This window comes from Odocoileus virginianus, chromosome 28 (genome assembly GCF_023699985.2).
Source record: "Odocoileus virginianus isolate 20LAN1187 ecotype Illinois chromosome 28, Ovbor_1.2, whole genome shotgun sequence".
In the NCBI taxonomy this organism is placed as follows: Eukaryota; Metazoa; Chordata; class Mammalia; order Artiodactyla; family Cervidae; genus Odocoileus; species Odocoileus virginianus.
In genome coordinates, this window is record NC_069701.1 from 44,211,545 (window position 1) to 44,230,997 (window position 19,453).

The 19,453-nt window shown below is 65.1% G+C and overlaps 3 protein-coding genes and 1 non-coding gene across 11 annotated transcripts; 2 read left to right on the top strand and 2 right to left on the bottom strand.

The window, feature by feature from the left end:
• Positions 1-1,372: 1,372 nt before the first annotated feature.
• Positions 1,373-3,654, bottom strand: RPLP2 (ribosomal protein lateral stalk subunit P2). Its single transcript, XM_020912101.2, has 5 exons — positions 3,546-3,654; positions 3,237-3,360; positions 2,307-2,355; positions 1,591-1,689; positions 1,373-1,486 (listed from the first exon to the last, which is right to left on the bottom strand). Exons 2-5 carry the CDS (start codon positions 3,357-3,359, stop codon positions 1,410-1,412), a joined length of 348 nt encoding a protein of 115 aa, XP_020767760.1. The 5' UTR covers position 3,360; positions 3,546-3,654; the 3' UTR covers positions 1,373-1,409.
• LOC139031921 (small nucleolar RNA SNORA52) lies at positions 2,142-2,276 on the bottom strand. The gene has a single exon (XR_011484475.1). It is a non-coding gene; the product is annotated as a small nucleolar RNA SNORA52 (small nucleolar RNA).
• A 398-nt stretch (positions 3,655-4,052) lies between the features above and the next one.
• PIDD1 (p53-induced death domain protein 1) lies at positions 4,053-11,847 on the top strand. Of its 7 annotated transcripts, none has more exons than XM_070457923.1 (15): positions 4,053-4,515; positions 6,026-6,095; positions 6,721-7,100; positions 7,545-7,958; positions 8,265-8,474; positions 8,560-8,614; positions 8,784-8,985; positions 9,076-9,685; positions 9,787-9,922; positions 9,996-10,146; positions 10,230-10,353; positions 10,429-10,547; positions 10,621-10,734; positions 10,838-11,037; positions 11,247-11,847. In XM_070457923.1, the coding sequence occupies exons 3-15, from the start codon at positions 6,797-6,799 to the stop codon at positions 11,503-11,505; spliced, it is 2,898 nt and encodes a 965-aa protein (XP_070314024.1). In that variant the 5' UTR covers positions 4,053-4,515; positions 6,026-6,095; positions 6,721-6,796; the 3' UTR covers positions 11,506-11,847. The 7 variants fall into 7 exon arrangements, with proteins under 7 accessions (XP_070314024.1, XP_070314023.1, XP_070314025.1 ...); XM_070457922.1 differs by having other exon boundaries at positions 6,026-6,080; XM_070457924.1 differs by lacking the exon at positions 6,026-6,095.
• Positions 11,848-12,123: 276 nt separating this feature from the next.
• Positions 12,124-19,147, top strand: SLC25A22 (solute carrier family 25 member 22). 2 transcript variants are annotated; one of them, XM_070457928.1, is made up of 10 exons: positions 12,124-12,230; positions 15,107-15,245; positions 15,338-15,463; positions 15,575-15,630; positions 16,232-16,322; positions 16,814-16,932; positions 17,040-17,214; positions 17,303-17,457; positions 17,548-17,623; positions 17,701-19,147. In XM_070457928.1, exons 2-10 carry the CDS (start codon positions 15,226-15,228, stop codon positions 17,849-17,851), a joined length of 969 nt encoding a protein of 322 aa, XP_070314029.1. In that variant the 5' UTR covers positions 12,124-12,230; positions 15,107-15,225; the 3' UTR covers positions 17,852-19,147. The 2 variants fall into 2 exon arrangements, with proteins under 2 accessions (XP_070314029.1, XP_070314030.1); XM_070457929.1 differs by lacking the exons at positions 12,124-12,230; positions 15,107-15,245; positions 15,338-15,463; positions 15,575-15,630 and having other exon boundaries at positions 16,250-16,322; positions 16,794-16,932.
• Positions 19,148-19,453: the final 306 nt, after the last annotated feature.

The following is a 19,453-nucleotide window of genomic DNA, read 5'->3' on the forward strand; positions in this document are numbered from 1 at the left end:
CAGCTGTGTCCCTAGGCACATAGAGCCCCCCAGCCTCCACACCCCAGACCTCTTCCCCTTACCGTGACCCTCACCCCTGTCCAAGCCCCCACTCCTCAGGGCAGCACCCCTGCCCTGGGGCCTCTTCCCAAGGTCCCTGCCCCTCTGCTCCACAATCTCCTATGCTGCACTCACCACTCGCCTCTGAAACTGAGCCCACAGCTCCATAAAGGCCTACTGCATGCAGGGTGAGCTCCGAGCACTTACCCACCACAGCACAGCCTTCAGAAAGGCAGAGGATCTACTGGGTGGCCTGGCATTGGTGGGCAGAGGCCCAAGGCCTTGGCAGTGAAGACTGCCAACAGCTACAGGGCCAGGATAGTGAAATGAAGAATCGATGTCTTCAACTGTGGTGTTGGAGAACACTCTTGAGCATCCCTTGGACTGCAAGGAGATCCAACCAGTCCATCCTAAAGGAAATCAGTCCTCAACATTTATTGGAAGGATTGATGGTGAAGCTGAGACTCCAATAGTTTGGTCACTTGATGAAAGGAACTGACTCATTGGAAAAGACCCTGAAGCTGGCAAAGATTTAAGGCAGGAGAAGGGGATGACAGAGTATGAGATGGTTGGATGGCATCACCAATTCAATGGACAGGAATTTGAGTGGGCTCCAGATGTTGGTGACGGACAGGGAGGCCTGGTGTGCTGCAGTCCATGGGGTCGCAGTTGGACGGGACTGAACTGAACTGGGCAGTGAGAGGGCCTCTCCCCTCTGCCCCGTATTCTAGGCCAGAACCTGGCAGAAGGTCATGGGCAGGCCTGCCACTAAAGGACCCGAAGAGCATGCGGCCAGCACTGCTGTCTGCAAGCCACTTCCATATCTGCCCAGCAAAGGTAGTGGCCACCAATCAGCTGGGGACACTGAGGCTCAGAGCAGCGGCATGACACCCGAGTTGCTCAGGAGCTAAGGTGGAGCTGGGGTGCTGACTCAAAAAAGACCAGGAGTCCGACTCCTACAGTGGAATCCAGTTGCACCACGTCCCCTTGTGTAACTGAAACCACTCAATCTGATGGGAACTGCTGGCCTCAACTGGAGGCACCCCGCCTCACAGAGCAGAGGCCACCCTCCCCAGGTTCGGAAGCTTTTCTGGACGGGGAGTCCCCCGAGAGCCTTATTCCCTCCAAGACCCTGGCAGTCCTCAGGAGCCGCGACAATGTCCAAGAATAAGGCTCAAGGCTTGGCCATACTCAAGACCCTCAGAAGTGCCCCCTCCCAGGCTCCCCACTCCTGGCTCTTCAGACTCCACTGAGCAAGGGTCCTGGTTCATCCCAGAACGAGACAAAGATGCAGAGACCACACTGACATAGCACTCACAGATAACTCAGGAAATACATAAAAAGGGTTTTATTTGCAGGGAAGCGGGACTCTAGTCAAACAAGCCAAAGCCCATGTCGTCATCTGACTCCTCCGACTCTTCCTTCTTCTCCTCCTTCTTCTCCTCTGCTGTGGGGAGAAAGCGTGGCGAGCTCAATCGCAGTGCAGGCCACACACCCGGCAGAGACAGACTCCAGGGCGTGTGCACCAACAGCTCTTGAACCTCCACTTACCTGCGGCTGGAGCAGAACCTGCAGCAGGTGCTGCGGATCCTGGGGCAGCAGAGACGGCCACAGCCCCGCCTGCGGGCACACTGGCCAGCTTGCCAATACCTGCAGAGACCCAAGGGGAGGTGAGCCCAGAGCAGGTGTTCTGCCTGAACGTCATCTCAAAGTGAAGAGACACTGTCCAGCTCACTAGGGTCCATGTAAGATTCCCATTTTCCCAGACACTAGAACCCCCCCAGCACACCTGTAGGTCCACAGTGCCCTACCCGGGAGGTAAGCTGGACAAACGTGCTTATGAGCAGGCAGGTAAAACCCACCGTCCCAGTGTCCAGATCCTCAGCCCCAGCAGTGAGCTCACAGACGAGGCTGCCTTTGCCCTGTCATGGACCCACGGACAAAAACAGCTCCCCCAAAGCTCAACTTCCAATTAAGTCCAGCTCCAGCCTGACCTCACAGGGCAGGGGCCTGTGGTCAGTCCTAGCCCCCCACAGGAGAGTGGTGAGGCTTGTTTACAGAATCCCACTGAGAGCACAGGCGCCCTGCTGCCCTGCCCGGGTGGTTGTCTAGAAGCGCCCATGGCAGGAGCCCATGGCGACCCTGCTCACTCCTCTGGGTAAGGCTTCTAGGGTGCTCTGGTCCACAAGCGAAGCCTGGCAGGTCACAGGCTGACCAGCAAGGATTAGAATGGACCGTGAAAACGAAAGCCTCAAACACAACCTCACCCTGGGCAATGACGTCCTCAATGTTCTTTCCGTTGAGCTCACTGATGACCTAGAGCAGATGAGGAGTAGGGTCACCAGAGGCCGCAACCTCACCCCACCCCCCGCTCTGCAGTTATGACCCACTCAGGACAGGTAAGATAAGACACCCCACACGTGGAAACTAATTCCAAAACTCACTGCTGAAAAAAATGCAAAATATCTCACTTTACACTCAATACATATCAAAATAACCTTCACTACGTTGAGTGAGAGCTTCCCCGGGGGCCCAGTCAGGAAAGATTCCACCTGCAATGTGAGAGACCTGGGCACCATCCCTGTGTCGGGATGGACATTCCCCATGGACAGAGGAACCTGGTGAGCTGCAGTTCATGGGGTGGCATAGTCGGACAGGACTGAGTGTAGTGTATTTTTTACTTCCCTTGTAGCTCAGTTGGTAAAGAATCTGCTAGCAGTGCAGGAGTCCGCCTGCAATGCAGGAGACCTGGGTTCAATTCCTGGGTTGGGACGATCCCTTGGAGAAGGAAATGGCAACCCACTCCAGTATTCTCGCCTGGGAAATCCCATGGACAGAGGAGCCTGACCGTCTACAGCCAACAGGGTCGCAACAGTCCGACACGACTTACCAAGTAAACCACCACCATATTAAGTTCAAAACTATAAAGTCAAGGTGGACTTGTTTTCACTTAAAAAAAAAAAAGCTTTCACGTGACTTGTTCCCACTGAGCCACGCTAACGCGGATTTGACTTCATCTCCATTTTTTCTTCCTTTGGGCTGTACCAGTACATTAGGACACTTCCAAAACCACATGGGCTGGCAAAGGCCTCCCACCAAACCCGCGGCAACCTACTTCCCTGGGTTGGGTAGGAGAGGGAGCCCCGTATGCGGAGTAGAGGGTCGGCGGGGCCTTCGGGCCTCTGCGAGGCGGCTACCTTGTTGAGTCGGTCGTCGTCTGCCTCGATGCCCACGCTGTCCAGGATCTTTTTGATGTCCTTGGCGCTGGGGGAGGAATTGCCCCCGAGAGCGGCCAACAAGTAGGAGGCAACGTAACGCATCCTAGCGCATGAGACAAGGACAACGGCATTACGGGCGGCCTCGGGTCCCTGCGAGGTCAGTGCCGGGCCGCCCGCGGCTGGTGCGGACCCGCTGCCGAGGCCTGGCCCACGCCCTGCCCCGCCTGCCCCCCGCGGCACTCACGACCGCGGCCAGGCCCCGCGGCCCGGCCCTCCCGGCCCACTCACTCAGCGGTGGCAGAGCAGCCTCGCGCGTGCGACCTCGGCGGCGTCAGCGACGGAAAGGAAATCGCCGGTGCTGGGGGTGGGAGTAATTCGCTACCCAGAAGCCTCCGGGACTTGCGCTCGGCGCCCCGAGAGGGCGCCTCCTAGTGACGTCACGAGATGCCTAGCCAATGAGGACGCAGGAGACGCCATTATCCCGTCTGTCGCGCAGCCGCCACCGCAAAGGCGGAAGGCAGTTTCAGGGCTGTCTTCGTGTATATAGTGGGGTGACTGCCGCCCGAGATCCCTGGGGGAAGTGGGGCTGAGAGAGGCGCGAGCCAGGAGTGTAGCATTTCCTCCCTTCAGGGTTCCCAGGATGCCACGCGGCGCCTATAGCTCCCAGCATGCAGTGCGGCCTCCGTGCGCTGCTCGCTTCTCTGCAGGAGTGGCGGACGCGGCCGGCGAACTACAAGTCCCATGGTTCACGGCTACCGGAAGCGCGGGGGCGCCTCTGCGGGCCGCACGTGGCCCGGCGCCGCTGAGGAGGTGCGGCAGGCTACGCGTACGAGAGCCGGCTGTCCGGCCGGGCCCCCGTCCCGAGCGTTCACTCCGCGGAACCCAGCCGCTGCTCCCCCCATCCCTAGTGCCACGGCGGGGACCCCGGGTGAAGCTGGGAGGCTCTGTTACCGCCGCTCGGAGAAGCGGAGCCAGAACCGTCCATGCCCGTGTGACCCGCCCCCACCCGGGCCTTGCCCTTTCGGAAGTGACATCAGCTTCCCCGCGGACACTGTACACGATGCTCGTTCACTGCCTGTCGGGGACCTTGCTGCAGGCTGGCGTCAGTCCTGGGGGCGTGCAGGCCCGGTTCTGCTTCCTCAGAACTTAGGTTCTAGTGCGCGGACACAGAGTAGTTAAACGAGGCAGTCCTAACTGAGGTAAACCCTGAGCGAGGAGGGCTGAAGGGTGAGCGAGCGCCTGTTCTGCGAAGATCTGGGTGAGCATCAGGCCCCAGGAGTAAAGGCCTTGCTAAGGTGGCCGGAGATGGGTTCAGAGGCAGCAGGCAGCCCAGGCCAAGCCCCGATGTGATAACGCAGGCCCCACGGAAACCCCATTATATCGATGAGTGTCGGCACAGAAAGGTTTTTTTGCTGAAGGTCACACAGCTGGGGTAAAGTGAGGAACACCATCTGGCAAGGATGGGACTGTTGCAGTCACACGGGAAAGTGGCCTGTTGTGTTTTTTTTTTTAATGGTACGATAATACATACTGTAAAGCCACTTTAATCATACAGTTTCGTGGCACTAGATGCGTTCACAATGACCATCACACGGCGTTCAACTGCAACCATCACCACAGTGTATCTCCAGAACTTTTTTCCTCTTCTTGAATTCTAAACAATAACGCCCCATCCCTCTCCCAGCCCCTAGCTCCCATTTACTTTCTATTTCTATGTTGACTGCTCTAGGGATCTTACATAAGTGGAATCATACAGTATTTGTGTCTGGCTTATTTCATTTAGTGTAATGCCCTTAAAAGTTCATTCACATTGTAACATGTGTCAGGATTTCATTACCTTTTGTTGCTCAGTCCTGTCGGATCTGCAACCCCATGGACTGCAGCATGCCAGACTTCCCTGTCCTTCACAGGGTTTGTTCAAACTCATGTCCATTGAGTCGATGCGCCATCACTCATTACTTTTGAAGTCTGAATGATGTTCCTGCGCGCGCGCGCGTGTGTGTGTGTGTGTTTATTCTGGCAGCTATGTGGAAACTGAAGGGGGAATACGAGTTGGGGAGAACACAGGCCTAGCAGGAACTGCCCGTCCAGGTGGGAAGGATGTTGGTAGTTGGGGAGGGTGGCGGAAAGAGGGTAGAGGTGTCATTTGGGGCAGAACAGGCTGGGGCGGATGTGTATGTTCACAGGCACCTGTTCTGTGAGGTGGAAGGGCCAGTCGGGAAGGCTTTCTCGAGAGCCAGATCTGGTCCTTGACCGTGGCCTTGGGCCACATCTGACCTCCCCCATCTCCGTTTCCTCCCTTATGAGACGCTGAGAAAGAAGGAGGCAGCCTATGGGGAAGCCCGCTGGGGGCGGGGGGCTGGGAGGTGGCCCAGAGTGCTCCCGTAAGGTAGGGTCATGGAAGGTGGGCCCTGAGCTCTGCAGGGCCTGAGAGGAGGCCTTTGGGGGCTGGCTGGGGACCTCGGTGCTGACCTCCGGTAGGAGGTGGGTGTGGGGCAGCAACTGCGATCAGCCCTCAGTACCCCCTGCAGCCAGAGATCGCACTAGTTCATTTTAACACGGGGCCGGGAATGCATAGCCAGAGCAGAGCGGGTCCAGGGCCTGAGAGGTTGGGTTTTTTGGCGCGAAAAGCGGGCCTTCCCGCGGGAAGGCAGGTCGCACAGACGCACGCCGGCCAACAGGAAGCTGAGTGCGGCGGGGCGGTGTGTCCGGCAGAGGGCGGGCAGGGCGGGCGGGACCCTGAGACCACTGCCGGCGGACCTTTCCAGCGCGAGGCGAGCTTCCCACGCGGCCGGACCCGGAAACGCGCCGCCGGGAGCGCAGGTGCGCGGGCCGCGGGTGCGTCTAGGGGACGCGGAGGTTGGGGTGGGGAGGGTTGCGGTGCGGTCTCTCCCCCAGGACACGCCCCAAGCGGTGGGGGCGGCGACTGCGCGGTGCACGGACCTCCCCTGCGGACCGAGGTGCGAGCTGCAAGTGGCGGGAGAGTCCTCCTCCAGGGGCCAGGAAGTGGGTCCCGTCCTCAGGATCCCCCTCGCGCTGCTCGGACAGACGCGGGCAGGATCATTCGTGTCCTTGCCTGGGCCACCGGCCCCACGTGGTAGATGAGAACCAGTGCCTCCGGTTGGAGCCGAGAAATGTGAAAGGTTGGAGGTGGGCCTCTGGTGCCCGGCAGGCGGCGTTGCGGGGGTCTGGACTAGGAGCCCCTTGTCAAGTTTCTAGACTGGGGGTGTGAGGCCTCCCTCCCTCACTCCCTCGGGCTTGTCCTCAAGCCCCTCTGCACTCACAGGTCTCCTGCCTGCCACCTTCCCAGCCCCAGGGAGTTCTCTTCCCCAGCCCATGTCAGTGACAGTCTGTCCAGTCTAGGCGTTGGACTCTGGACCAGTGGGCCTGGCTCCCTCCAGCCTGAGTCCCCCTTCCTCTGGCTGTGAGGACGCCCAGCCCACTCCTCCCCCTGACTCTGCAGCCTCTTTGGGCCCTGCCTGAGCAGGCCTGCCTGGCAAGCTGGGACATGTCTGGCCCCGGAGGACGCCTGGTGGGCGATGGCTGCAGTGGAGGCGGGGCAGGTGCCCGCGACGTCGGCCCCAGAAGATGCTGCGAGAGATGCTCCAGAGGCTGTGGGTGCAGGGCCGGAGGCGCCCCTGCTCCCAGCCGGAAACCGGCTGAGCCTGCACCTGTACCCCGGGGGCTGCCGCCGGCTGCTGCGCCTGTGTGCCCAGCAGGCCCCTCAGCTGCTGGAGGTGGACTTCCTGCAGCTGAGTGGCCACGAGGACCCTCAGCTGCTGGAGGCCACCCTGGCCCGGCTGCCTTGGAGCCTGCCACACCTCCGCTCCCTGGTCCTCAAAGGTGAGCCCCCCCAGTCCCAGCCCTGTCCCAGCCTCTTTCTAGCTCCTGCCTCTGCTTCCTGGTCCTGAAAGGTGGACCCCGGCCCCAGCCCCAGCCCTGTTCCCTGCACAGCTCTACCCAGCCGTGTTCCCCCAAGAGGCAGCTGACTGGGCCCGGGTTCCCGGCCCCAGCAGCTGCGTGGTGGTGCCTCCAGCAGACGCTGGGGCAGGTCTTTTTCCAGGGCTGGGTCACGGGTGACGGCCGTCAGCTGAGATGAGGCCGCGCCGTCTGTGCTTGCCTGCTTCACTCACCGGGGGCCCTGCAGCATCTGTCCGTCTCTCTCTGTTGTGGTGGGGTTGGGGTGGAGCTCTGTGTTTCCATGCACCCGTTTCCCTGGCCGGCAGAGCTGGGCTCACCTGGGTCTCTGACTCTGAAGGCCACGTCTCTCTGCCTTTCCCCCATCAGGTGGGCAACGTCGGGATGCCCTGGGTGCCTGCCTCCGGGGGTCCCTCACCACACTGCCCACCAGCCTGAGTGGCCTAGCCCACTTGGCCCACCTGGATCTGAGCTTCAACAGCCTGGAGACACTGCCGGCCTGCGTCCCCCAGATGTGTGGCCTGGACGCCCTCCTGCTGTCTCGTAACTGCCTCTCAGAGCTGCCCGCGGCTCTGGGGGCCCTCCCATCCCTCACCTTCCTCGCCGTCACCCACAACCGCCTGCGAACGCTGCCCCCAGCCCTGGGAGCCCTGTCCAGCCTGCAGCGCCTCGATCTCTCTGGGAACTTGCTGGAGGCCCTGCCCGCTGAGATCGGAGGCCTGGGCAGCCTGGCCGAGCTCAATCTCGCCTCCAATCGGCTGCAGAGCCTCCCTGGCTCCTTCGGTGAGTCGCGGCCCTGGTTCCCCTGGCCCAGTGGGGAGTGCCTGTGGGCCGCTGGCTGCCCCGCCCTCCTCCACGTGCCCTGTATACCCGGGCCGGCTCGCCTCCCCGGCAGCCCTCGCGTGCTCCCTGCTTCCCTGGCTGTGGAGGCTCCCCCCTGCACAGGCCTCCCTGAGCTCTCTAGTCCAGCTACAGGGCGGAGACTGAAAGGGCTCCCTGGGCGGCTGCGGTGCGAGCTGCCTGGACTGGCGCTTGGGGGCGGGTAGCCACGACCGTCCTCCGCTGGCCCTGAGCTGGCGCCCCCCGCAGCTGGGCTGCGGGCCCTGCGGCTCTGCATTCTGCACAGCAACCTCCTGGCTTCGGTGCCCGCCAGCCTGGCGCGCCTCCCGCTGCTCACCCGACTCGACCTGAGGGACAACCAGCTCCGGGACGTGCCCCCTGAGCTGTTGGACGCCCCCTTTGTGCGCCTGCAAGGAAACCCCTTGGGCAGGCCGCCTCCTGACCCCCCCAGCCCCCCAGGTAGGGTTGCGGTGGGGCTGGGGGCAGACCACAGTCAGGGCGCAGGTGTCATCACTGGCCTAACAGCCCATCTGTCCTTCCCCAGGGACACCCATGCTCCCAGAAATGCCCAGGCTGTTGCTGACCTCAGATCTGGACAGGTATGGCGTGAGGGAGGGGCTGGGCTGGAAAAGCCTCTGTCCACCTGCCACGCTGTCCTCGCTGTACACCTTGCCCAAGCCTCGGGGGTCTCCCACAGGTGCCTGGGGCGCCAGATTCAGACCTAGGGGACCCTGCTGTCTGACCCTGTGCCCACCTGTCTTCCCTCAGCTTTGCCGTGACCCCCCAAGGCTGCTCCGTGACCTTGGCCTGCGGCGTCCGCCTGCAGTTCCCCGCGGGGGCCACTGCTGCCCCCGTGACCGTCCACTACCGCCAGTGGCTGCCGGAGCCGCGGCTCGTGCCCCTGGGTCCCCACGACACTCTGCTCAGCGGTGTCCTGGAGCTGCAGCCCCACGGGGTGGCCTTCCAGCAGGCACGCCTGGGGTGGGGCGAGCGCGGGCGAGGGCCCCAGCGAGGAGGGCCCAGCGTGGCCCTGGCGCTCACGTCGCCCCTCGCCTGGCAGGAGGTGGGCCTGTGGCTGCTCTTCGTGCCCCCGCGGGCCCGGCGGTGCCGCGAGGTGGTGGTCAGGACACTGAGTGACAGCAGCTGGAGCGACCTGGAGACCCACTTGGAGGAGGAGGTGCCCCAGGCGGGGGCGGCCCGGGCCGTCTGGGAAGGGCCGGCTCTGCTCCGGCCCGCCGGTCCCGACCGTGTGCTCCCGCACCAGCGGCTCTGGGCTCACTGCCAGGTGCCCCACTTCTCCTGGTTCCTCGTGGTTGCGCGCCCCGTGTCCGATGCCTGCCTGGTGCCACCAGAGGGGGCGCTGCTGTGCTCCTCAGGACACGCTGGGGTCAGGGTCACCTTCCCTGCTGGGGCCACAGAGGAACCCCGGCACGTCCGCATGCAGGTAGGGCCAGGACACCCGCTGGGGTGGTGGGGGCGCCTGGGCACAGAAGTGACCGCTCGGGCCACCCATCTGCTCCAGGTCGTGCACGTGGGCCGCAGAGAGCTGCCGGCCCTGCTGGGGGAGCCCGAGGCGGCCGCCAGCCCCCTGCTCTGCCTCTCGCAGAGCGGCCCCTCGAGCTTCCTTCGGCCAGTCACCGTGCAGCTGCCTCTGCCGCCTGGCGTCACAGGTGAGGGCGGCCGTGCGGGCACGGGGCAGGGCGCTGCTCAGAGGGGCGCCCGGCCAGAGGCCTCAGCCGGCGCGCCCCCCACCCCGCCTCCCCCTGCCCAGGCCTGAGTCTGGACCGGTCCCGCCTGTACCTGCTGCACCGGGCCGCCTCCACGGCCACCTGGGACGACATCACCGCGCAGGTGGCCCTGGAGCTGACGCACCTGTACGCGCGCTTCCAGGTCACGCGCTTCTCCTGGTCAGTGCCCCCACCGCCTCAGCCCCCCCCCACGCCCCCTGGCCTGCAGGCCCCCTCACCCTCGCCTTCCCAGGTACTGGCTGTGGTACACCACCAAGACCTGCGTGGGGGGCCTGGCGCGGAAGGCCTGGGAGCGGCTGCGGCTGCACCGCGTGAACCTCATCGCGCTGCAGAGACGCCGGGACCCCGAGCAGGTCCTGCTGCAGTGCCTGCCCCGCAACAAGGTGGGGGCAGAAGCGGCGGGCTGGGGGGGGGGGGGCGTGGTGCAGGGCATCGGGCGCCCAGCCAGTGGGTCCCCCCCACCCAGGTGGACGCCACCCTGCGGCGGCTGCTGGAGCGATACCGTGGCCCTGAGCCCTCGGACACCGTGGAGATGTTTGAGGGGGAGAAGTTCTTCGCCGCCTTCGAGAGGGGAATTGACATCGACGCAGGTGTGGCCCCCAGCGCCCGGAGCAGGGATGCTGGGTCTGCCCCTGAGTCCCCGCTGAGCCCCCCTGTGCCCATAGACCGCCCAGACTGTGTGGAGGGCAGGGTGTGCTTTGTCTTCTACTCCCACCTGAAGAACCTGAAGGAGGTGTACGTGACCACCGCCCTGGACCGACGGGCTCGGGCCGTGAGGGGCCAGGTGGGCCAGTGGGGTGGGCGCCCCGGGCTGCCCGGGCTGAGGCCAGAGCGCTGAAGCCCCCCTCCCCCCCCAGGTGTCCTTCTACCGGGGCGAGGTGCCGGAGGTGGTCCCTGAGGAGGCAGAGGCTGCCCGGCAGAAGAGGGGCACAGCGGCCCTGTGGATGGCCACTCTGCCCATCAAGCTGCCCGTGAGGCCTGGCTGGGGAGCCCTGTGTGGAGGGGCTGGGGGAGGAGCCGCCGGGGTGGGCTGGGGTGAGGCCGGAGCTCACTACCACCTCGACTTGCCCACAGAGATTGCGGGGATGCGAGGGCCCGGCCCGGGGGGCTGGCCTCTCCCTGGCGCCTCTGAACCTGGGCGACGCCGAGACTGGCTTCTTGACCCAGAGCAACCTGCTGAACGTGGCCAGGCGCTTGGGCCCCGACTGGCCAGCCGTGGCCCTGCACCTGGGCCTGCCCTACCGTGAGCTCCAGCGCATCCGGCACGAGTTCCGGTGAGTTCTGAGCCTCTCGTCCTGCTGGCTTCCTGCCAGAGGCTGCCTGAGGTTCTGTCCAGGGAAAGGGGGCAGGGCAGATGGGCAGGGTGGACTTGGCCACCCCTGGCCCACGGACCAAGGCCCCAGTGCTGGGAGGGAGAGCAAGGCCCTGGGCGTGGTGGGTTGTCTTGGCAGGCACCCCCCTAACTGCGCCCCTGTCCCTCCAGGGATGACCTGGATGGGCAGATCCGCCACATGCTCTTCTCCTGGGCGGAGCGCCAGGCTGGGCAGCCGGGGGCCGTGGGGCGCCTCGTGCAGGCCCTGGAGCAGAGTGACCGGCGGGATGTGGCCGAAGAGGTGCGGGCTGTCCTGGAGCTTGGCCGCCACAAGTACCAGGAGGGCCTCCGGCACACGAGCCTGGCCCCCAGGAACCTTGCCTCTCCTGACCAGTCGCCATCACCCTCCCCAGAGCCTGCCCAGACCTAGACCCCAGACTTTGGGCTGGACCCTGAGGCTCCCGCTTTCAAATCTTCCCTGCGTGTGAACAAAGTGACCCCCCCACCCGTGTAACACACATACAGTGGCCTGGTCGCTGTCTCAGCACTGACTTTCTTGGGTGGAGAGGCCAGGGGTGGCCAGGTGATCTGAGGTCTGGCCCTGCTCTGCTGCAAGCAGGCCTCTGTACAGAGTTCCTTCTGCACAGCTCTCATTCCTGCTGGTCTGCGCCCAGCGCCTGCATTGGGTCCTGATCGGGGAGGGAGAGGAGTCCCAGCTACAAAGTTAACAGCTTCTGCCCCATGAATACAGTCGGTCCTGTGCCGGATTGCACATCTGCCTTTTGGTTTGGGGGCCTGCTGCTTGGCCAGTTGAGTTCGCACGGCTCCTCCCTTAGGGACACTTCGTCCCAGCGCACCCTCCATCCGCTGGCCCGACGGGAGTAGTCCCTGGCCCATGCACCCGAGGGGAAGTCGAACGCCCAGTGAAAACCCTTGGAGATCTAGAGCGCGGGCTGGCGCCGGACTGGGGTCTGCCGAGTGCAGTGGCCGTGGCGGCCAGGAGGGGGAGCCGGAGTCCGCGAGCCAGCCGCCGGCCGGGGGCGGAGCGCGCGCGGCGCCGAGCGGACGCGCCCCCGCGCTTAGGTGCAGCCGGGCGCGCGGCGAGGCGGGGAGGCCAGCGCGGCGGCAGAGGCGGCGGCGGCGACAGAGCGCGCGGTGAGTGCCCGCCTGGTGGCTCCTTCCGCTGAGCCCACCCGAGTGCAGTCCGGCCGCGGGGGCCAGGGGCACCACGGCGGCTGTGGGAAGTGACATCTGCCCGGACGAGGCGGTTTCTGCGGAGCCCGCGCCGGCGGATGCTCGGATCCGCTGCCGCCGGAGTGTGGGAGGCCGGGCCCCGGGCGGTGCCGGGCGCGCTCCCCGCGCACACGTGTCCTCGCCGGTCGGGAGACGGAAGCTAGTCCCCAAGGAACGAGCCGGGCCGTGGGGGACATTCACGTGGGGCCCTGCGGGATGTACGTGGACACGTGGGTGGCTAAAGTCGCCATCGCCTGGCGGGCTTCAGCATGGCGATCCGGGCCCCATGAGGACTTCTTCCAGCTGGACGGGGAGTTGAGCCGGGCTTCCAGTCGCAGCCCTGAACCCCCACTCCGCGCCTCCTTTGTCGCCGGGTTGGCGCCCCTCCAGCCGTTGGGACTGAAAGTGCCTCCCCGGGGCAAGGGGATGGGGGGATGAATGGGGAGGGAAGGGCCAGCAGCAGACTTGGAGCCTCACAGCCTTTTCATTTCTTGGGGGTGAGGGAGTCCAGGGGCTTCTTTCGTGGCAGATTTTACTTCCTGGGGGGGCTGGAGGCATGATCCTGCGGGTGGCCTCTGAGCTGAGCTGTCCACAGCTCAGCTCAGAGTTCGCCTGCAACGCCGGTTGAGGACGCTGCGGGAGCCAGGGGGGGACAGGGAGGGTTGACAGCCCGGGGCCTCAGGCCTGGCTGGGGCTGCCCGGTCTCTATGGCAACCTGGGGTGCAAGGGGAGGGCCCTCCGAGCTCTCATGAGCAGGTGGTAGGAACCACTGAGTGAGGACAGGAAAAAGAGGCTTCCTGGTCCAGAGGACCCCTTGCCAGTTCTCCCCTGGCAGAGCCCCTCCCCACACTACTCGGTTCTAAAGCGTCTCCCCCATCCCAGCGCGCAGAGTGGGACCCAGCTGACATGACGGTCTCAGGCTCGGATCTCCAGGCCTGCCTCTATTCCCAGGACAGCTGCTCCCCTCCCCACCTTGGAGAGTCTGTCCGACTTCCGGGACCCTAGCATCCAGGTGTCCCTTATCCTGCACAGGGGGTAGGGTCTGGTGGGCTTGCTCAGGTCCAAGAGGGCAGAGTATGGACCTTGTCCCCAAGGATCGGGGACAACAATCGGCTGTGACGTTTGCACCTGGGGAGTGGGGATGGGGAGAGAGAATCAGGTTGAAGTGCAGAGATCAGGCTCTTCTCTAAGACTGGGGCACGGAGGCTCTGGGTAAGTGGGGTGGGAGGCACCTGCGGGGGCAGAGGGCTTTGGGAGTGTGGGTGGCAGCCGGTGGGTCTCTGTGATCCAGCCACCCCCTGGCCTTTGCAGCAGACAAGCGTGTCTTCTCCGCTCCTGCATGAGTTTTCCCTGAAATGCACCTCCCAGAAGACACACGGTCCACAGACACAGGTGGGCACAGCCCATCTCCACCCCACAGCTGCAGATTCCCTGTGCCCGGGTACAGAGAGAGCCCCATTCCTGGGGTCCCAGGGCCCTAACCAGAGCCCGCCTGCTGGCCGCAGAGGAGCAGCTGGGTGCACGGTGGCCGCGGGCTGGGGCCCCTCGAACCGGCTGCGTGGCTTGGCTGGGTTAGCCCGTCAGACCCGCTGCCTCACGGGCTGAAGGGGGCTCGGAGGCCAGCCCAAGCCTCCCAGAAGCTGTCACACCCCCTTCTCATCCTTTCTCCCGTGGCGGCAGGGCGCCTCATCCCGCCCAAACTGAAAGAGAAAGTCGCCCCCCCGCCCCAGACCCGCCCCGCCCCGCAGCCAATCCCCGCCGCCGGCACCGCCCCCGGCCGCTGGCCCTCCCCCGCCCGCCCGCGGGCTGGAGTCTCCAGGAGGAGCAGTGGAGGAGCCGGTCCTGCGCGCCCGGGGTGAGCGGGACCACGGCGGGGGCGGCGGGCTGCCGCGGGGGCAGGGGGCCCCCCCGACCCGGGGAAGCCGGGGTGAAGGTCACTGGTCCGCGAGCGACGGCAGGTGTGAGCCAGCCGTGTGACCCGAGTAGCGGCTCGGCGGGTGCGAGGCAGGGACAGCTGGTCTCGGCGCGGGCTGGGGGGCGCCCCCCGCAGGAGGCCCCTGGGATGGCTCTGGGTCCCCAGCCCTGCCCCTAGAGAGAGGGGCCTCCTGGGCCTGCCCCCCGGGAATAAGTGGTGGACCAGACACAGGGAGCCTCAGAGGGTTAGCCATCCCCCGCCCTCTTTGGCGGGGGTGGCTTGTGGGGGCCCTCCTTGGGCGTGTGTGTGTGTGTGTGTGTGTGTGTGTGTGTGTGTGCGCGCGCAGTCAGGGGCTGAAGTTCCTGGGAGGGTGGGCACAGGGCTGGCTGTGGTTGCTTCTTCAGGGGAGCGGTGGTCTAGGGCTCCAGCCTGGATTTGCCACGGAGCAGGGCCTGCACCTGTGCTGGCAGCATCTACCTGGGCAGCTGTGAGCTGAGCCCCGCGGGGGCCCTGGGGCTCTCTCACCCCCATCCTGACAGAGCAGGCTGCTTGAGAATGGGGTTGGTACAGCCCAGCCCAGGGGAGGAGGCGCCTGGCCCTTTAAAGGGCTCCTTGCACGTGAGCGTGAGCAAGGCCAGCTGGGAGGACGCGCTGGTGGGGGATCTTGAGAGGAAGCCAGGTGGCCCAGGGATGGGGCCAGGTGGTGGGCCTCACGGCACGCTGCTAGCCCACAACGTGTGGCCCACCCAAGCGGGGTTGGGGACCTGGGGGAGCCGCTCGGAGCCCCTGCGGGGGTACCTGGGAGGGAGATGGGCAAGCCTGTTCCTCTGGTGTGCCTCTCCTGTCTGCCCACCCCCGCTGATTGCAGTCCCCTCTCTCCTAGGACAGAAGCGCTGGTTTGGAAACACCCTTGAAAGCAGAGGACCCGCCTCTGCCCTGCGCTCCCTCCCCCACTGTCTGGCATCCCGCTCCGCGGCTCCTACCTGGGTGCTCCCGAGTTAAATGGCCGATAAGCAGATCAGGTCAGAACCCAGCCCAGCCTCACCCCACCCTGCCCTCCCTCCCTGCTGACCTATGGCCGAGGAGGCCGCCTGACCTCCGTCTGCCCACGCAGCCTGCCAGCCAAGCTCATCAATGGCGGCATCGCCGGCCTGATCGGGGTCACCTGCGTGTTCCCCATCGACCTGGCCAAGACGAGGCTACAGAACCAGCAGAATGGCCAGCGCATGTACACCAGCATGTGAGCCGGCGGGCTGGGGTGGGGGGGAGGACAGGCCTGGGGGTGCTCCTGCCCGGATCAGCTGGACCCTGGCTGATTCCTGGCTCATTCCTCCCCCCCCCGGGGCTGCAGGTCCGACTGCCTCATCAAGACCATCCGCTCAGAGGGCTACTTTGGGATGTACCGCGGTGAGGCTGGGCAGGGGGCGGGAGGGCCTGGTATGACGGTGGGGACGTGCTCCGTGGGGGCTGGCTGCACCTGCACAGGGTGTGGGGTGGGGAAGGGCAGCACTCAGCCCCGTCCTCCACCGCTGCCAGCACCCAGCATGGCGGGACCTGTGTGTCCATCGCAGTGGCCTCGCTGCCTCCCGGGACAGGCAGGACCCTGTCTGTGCCAGGACACTGGGGGAGGGGGGCAGGGCCTGACTGCAAAGCTGCTTAGGAGACACCACCAAGCCTGGATTTGTCCAGACGCTGTGCAGCGGAGTCCTCACATAGAGAGGGCCTCCCCAGCTCTGGCCCACCCCAAGCTGGACGCGCCACTCCCCCCCCCCCCCCCCCCGCCCAGGCCCCCCACCTCTAGACGGCAGGGGGGTGTTCCTCACGAAGGCCCACCCGCTGGACCGGGAGGGTCGCCTGGAGGAGGAGGCGCTACCCCGTCCCCGCTGGCCCCCGCCCCTGCCAGGCACAAATGTGGGTGAGCGGGCGGGGGGAGGGCTCTGCCAACTGAGGCGAGTGCCCGCTGAGAGCCTCCCGGCCCCGGCCACTGACCCATCCGCGCGCCACACAGGAGCTGCTGTGAACCTGACCCTCGTCACCCCCGAGAAGGCCATCAAGCTGGCAGCCAATGACTTCTTCCGATACCAGCTCTCCAAGGACGGGTGAGGGGCTCGGTTGACTGCTGGGGGCCACAGTCACGAAGGGAGGGGAGCTGTGCCTCCAGAGGACAAAAGCTCGGTCGTCCTGGGGGCCCCTCACCCAACCTGCAGGGCTTCCTCCTCCTCCTCCGATGCTGAATCCGTGGTGCTCAGGCCCCAGGGGTCCTTGGCCCCTAGCCATTGCCTGCTGCCCCTTGTAGGTGGAGATTTGGGGGGCACTGGCCAGTTTTCCCTGTCACCTGAGGGTGCAGCTGAAAGGGCAGTAGTCCCACGGAGCCCTTGAACCGCCCACCCCGCCTCCAGTTTTGTTTGCTGAGAACAGTCCTCAGCCCATCCCTGGCCCCGCTGTGAGCCGGCTGTCTCTCGGCTCGGTGCCTGTTACTGGAGGGGAGGTGGGGGGAGCTGCCTGTGTCTTCACTGGTCCCACCCCCTTCACGTCCCCCAGCCGCAGGGGCCTCTGACTCTGCCTTGCAGCCCCACCCTCTTTACTGCAGGCAGAAGTTGACCCTGATTAAGGAGATGCTGGCGGGCTGTGGGGCGGGCACCTGCCAGGTGATCGTGACCACCCCCATGGAGATGCTGAAGATCCAGCTCCAGGACGCGGGCCGCCTCGGTGAGGGTGTGGGGGAGGTGGGGCGTGGGGGGACACCAGCTGGACCCCGTCCCCACCCCCACCCTGTGCTTGGAGGGAGACCAGTAGGCCGCCCCCTTTCTCCCCAGCTGCCCAAAGGAAGATCCTGTCTGCCCAGGCCCAGCTCTCGGGCCAGGGGAGTGCCCAGCCCTCGGTGGAGGCTCCAGCCACGCCCCGCCCCACAGCCACGCAGCTGACCCGGGACCTGCTGCGGAGCCGCGGCATTGCTGGCCTCTACAAGGGCCTGGGGGCCACGCTGCTCAGGTGGGGGGCAGGCAGGGCGAGGGGAGGCCCACCCACCCACCCATCTGCCCCACACATCCCAGCCAGTCACCCCGTGGTCCCCCCACAGGGACGTCCCCTTCTCCATCGTCTACTTCCCCCTCTTCGCCAACCTGAACGAGCTGGGCCGGCCAGCATCCGGGGAGAAGTCGCCTTTCTACGTGTCCTTCCTGGCCGGCTGCGTGGCTGGGAGTGCGGCCGCCGTGGCCGTCAACCCCTGTGATGGTCGGTGCCCAGCTTGGTTGGGGCGGGGCAGGGCGGGGCTGGGGGTGGGTCCAGGCTGAGTGCCCACGCTGACCCGCATGCCCCTTGCAGTGGTGAAGACCCGGCTCCAGTCGCTGCAGCGTGGCATCAACGAGGACACCTACTCGGGATTCCTGGACTGTGCCAGGTGGGCGAGCCCCGAGGGGTGGGGAGGGCAGGGCGGCCCCAGCGTCGTGGCTCTGACCACCCCCCATTTCCCTGCAGGAAGATCCTGCGGAACGAGGGCCCCTCCGCCTTCCTGAAGGGCGCTTACTGCCGCGCCCTGGTCATTGCCCCGCTGTTCGGCATCGCTCAAGTGGTCTACTTCCTGGGCATCGCTGAGACCCTGCTGGGGCTGCCACGCGTCCAGCCCTGAGCCTGGCACCCGCCCCTCGCCCTCCAGTCGAGCAGGACCAGAGCGGGGCCCAAGGCAGGCAGCCCCCCCAGCGGGGAAAGCACGAGAGTCTCTCCCCACCCGGATGGGTGGGGGTGGGGAGAGGGGGAGTGCAGGTGTGTACACACGTGCCTGGTGGGGTCCTGCCTACACAACCCCCGGGATCAATGTCTTACATACTTAGAAAAGGCCGAAACCATTACATTCCTGGAGCCAGCCCTGCCCACCTTTGCCCCAGTCTGAACAACCCCCAGGGATAGAGCTGGTCTCTGGACTGGGGGCCCCCAGCCTGGGCTGGGCAAGCTGGACCCTCCCCTCCAGTTTACCAGCTCCTGTCCCCGAGGCTTGGCCCCTAGCCCACAGAGGGGACCCCACACAAACCTATTTATTAACTTGCCGAGCACAAGCGGCTCTGTCCACCCCTCCGTCTGTCCGTCCAGCCTCCCCCGCTGCTGTTCTCTTGCCTTGGCCAGCCTTGCAGGAGGATCGGGCTCTCCTGCCCCCCATATTGAGCCAGGAATCCTAGACTGGGGGTGGCCCTGAGTGCTGACTCCCAGGACAGGTCCCCCGCCCCCACTGTGGGACCCAGCCCATGTGAGGTGTGTGTGTGTGTGAGAGAGAGAATGTTGGGGGCAGGCTGTGGGGTCTCCAGCCGTCCCCATGTGGCCAGGCAGTGTGTGTGGAGGAGCGTGTGAGTGCGTGGGTGTGTGCCCTTGACTCCCCAGTGACCCCGTCCAGGAATCCGTCTCCACCCGCCCCTACTTCTGAAGCCACGCCCCCTCCAGGACCGGGTGGGCCAGGGGGAGGGCAGGCATGAGGACCAGTGTGGAGCCCGGGAGCATCTTCTTCTGGGGGGCACCAGGAGCTGCCCCTCCCGTCTTCCCCGGGCCTAGCCTGCCCTCCGGGCCTCTGCTTAAGGCTCCTGACCACACTTAGTAAAGCTCCGCCCTCGATGTTGTGAACTGAGGCAGCTCTTCCAGACCTGCCCCGCCCCCAGCCACGTGGTCGTGTTGGTGATTGATCTGATGTGGCGGTGCTGTGTCCCCCACCCCCGGGCCCCTCCCCGGAGGCCCCTTCCCAGTGACACTACCTGGGGCTCAGGCCTGGGCCCCCCAGTTCACGGTTGTTCCTGGGAGCTGCTCTCTCCCGTCACATCTGTACCTTGGAAGCTGCTGCTGCTGCTTACAGAATTATATATTTTTTCCTTTGAAGAGTTTTAAGAAGTTGTAACTTTTTGTGTCTTGTCCTGTAAGAAGATAAATAAATATTCTAAGTAGATGCCTCTTCTCCTAGACTCTTGGGGGTGAAGGGCATCCCCCTCGTGTGGTAACTGGCTCCCCTCCCCCTGCCGTCCTGAGTCCGCCTGCCCAGCCATGACCGGCACACTGGCTGTAGCGGAGCCTAGTTAGAATGGCCTCCTGACTCCCTCGAGGTCTGATGGGGATGCGAGAAAGCCAGCCTCAGCCGCTCACCTTCTTGACGACAAGCCGCCCTTCGGATCAAAAGCGGAGCTGGGTTTGGGGGCCCCAGAAGTCCCGGCCGCTCCGGGGCGCTGTGGTGACCACGAGCAAGTGGGCGGAGCCC

What these genes read in the sequence shown, in the direction of transcription:
- PIDD1 (XM_070457923.1), top strand. Translation starts at nt 6,797, where the DNA reads ATGGCTGCAGTGGAGGCGGGGCAGGTGCCCGCGACGTCGGCCCCAGAA. An exon ending in CTCGGGCCGTGAGGGGCCAG is followed by an intron (nt 10,548 to 10,620) that starts GTGGGCCAGTGG and finishes CTCCCCCCCCAG; the next exon opens with GTGTCCTTCTACCGGGGCGA. An exon ending in CGCATCCGGCACGAGTTCCG is followed by an intron (nt 11,038 to 11,246) that starts GTGAGTTCTGAG and finishes CTGTCCCTCCAG; the next exon opens with GGATGACCTGGATGGGCAGA.
- RPLP2 (XM_020912101.2), bottom strand. Translation starts at nt 3,359, where the DNA reads ATGCGTTACGTTGCCTCCTACTTGTTGGCCGCTCTCGGGGGCAATTCC. An exon ending in TGAGGACGTCATTGCCCAGG is followed by an intron (nt 1,690 to 2,306) that starts GTGAGGTTGTGT and finishes GGGTCTCTGCAG; the next exon opens with GTATTGGCAAGCTGGCCAGT. An exon ending in AGGTTCTGCTCCAGCCGCAG is followed by an intron (nt 1,487 to 1,590) that starts GTAAGTGGAGGT and finishes TTCTCCCCACAG; the next exon opens with CAGAGGAGAAGAAGGAGGAG.
- SLC25A22 (XM_070457928.1), top strand. Translation starts at nt 15,226, where the DNA reads ATGGCCGATAAGCAGATCAG. An exon ending in CTGGGGGCCACGCTGCTCAG is followed by an intron (nt 17,215 to 17,302) that starts GTGGGGGGCAGG and finishes GTCCCCCCACAG; the next exon opens with GGACGTCCCCTTCTCCATCG. An exon ending in GGATTCCTGGACTGTGCCAG is followed by an intron (nt 17,624 to 17,700) that starts GTGGGCGAGCCC and finishes ATTTCCCTGCAG; the next exon opens with GAAGATCCTGCGGAACGAGG.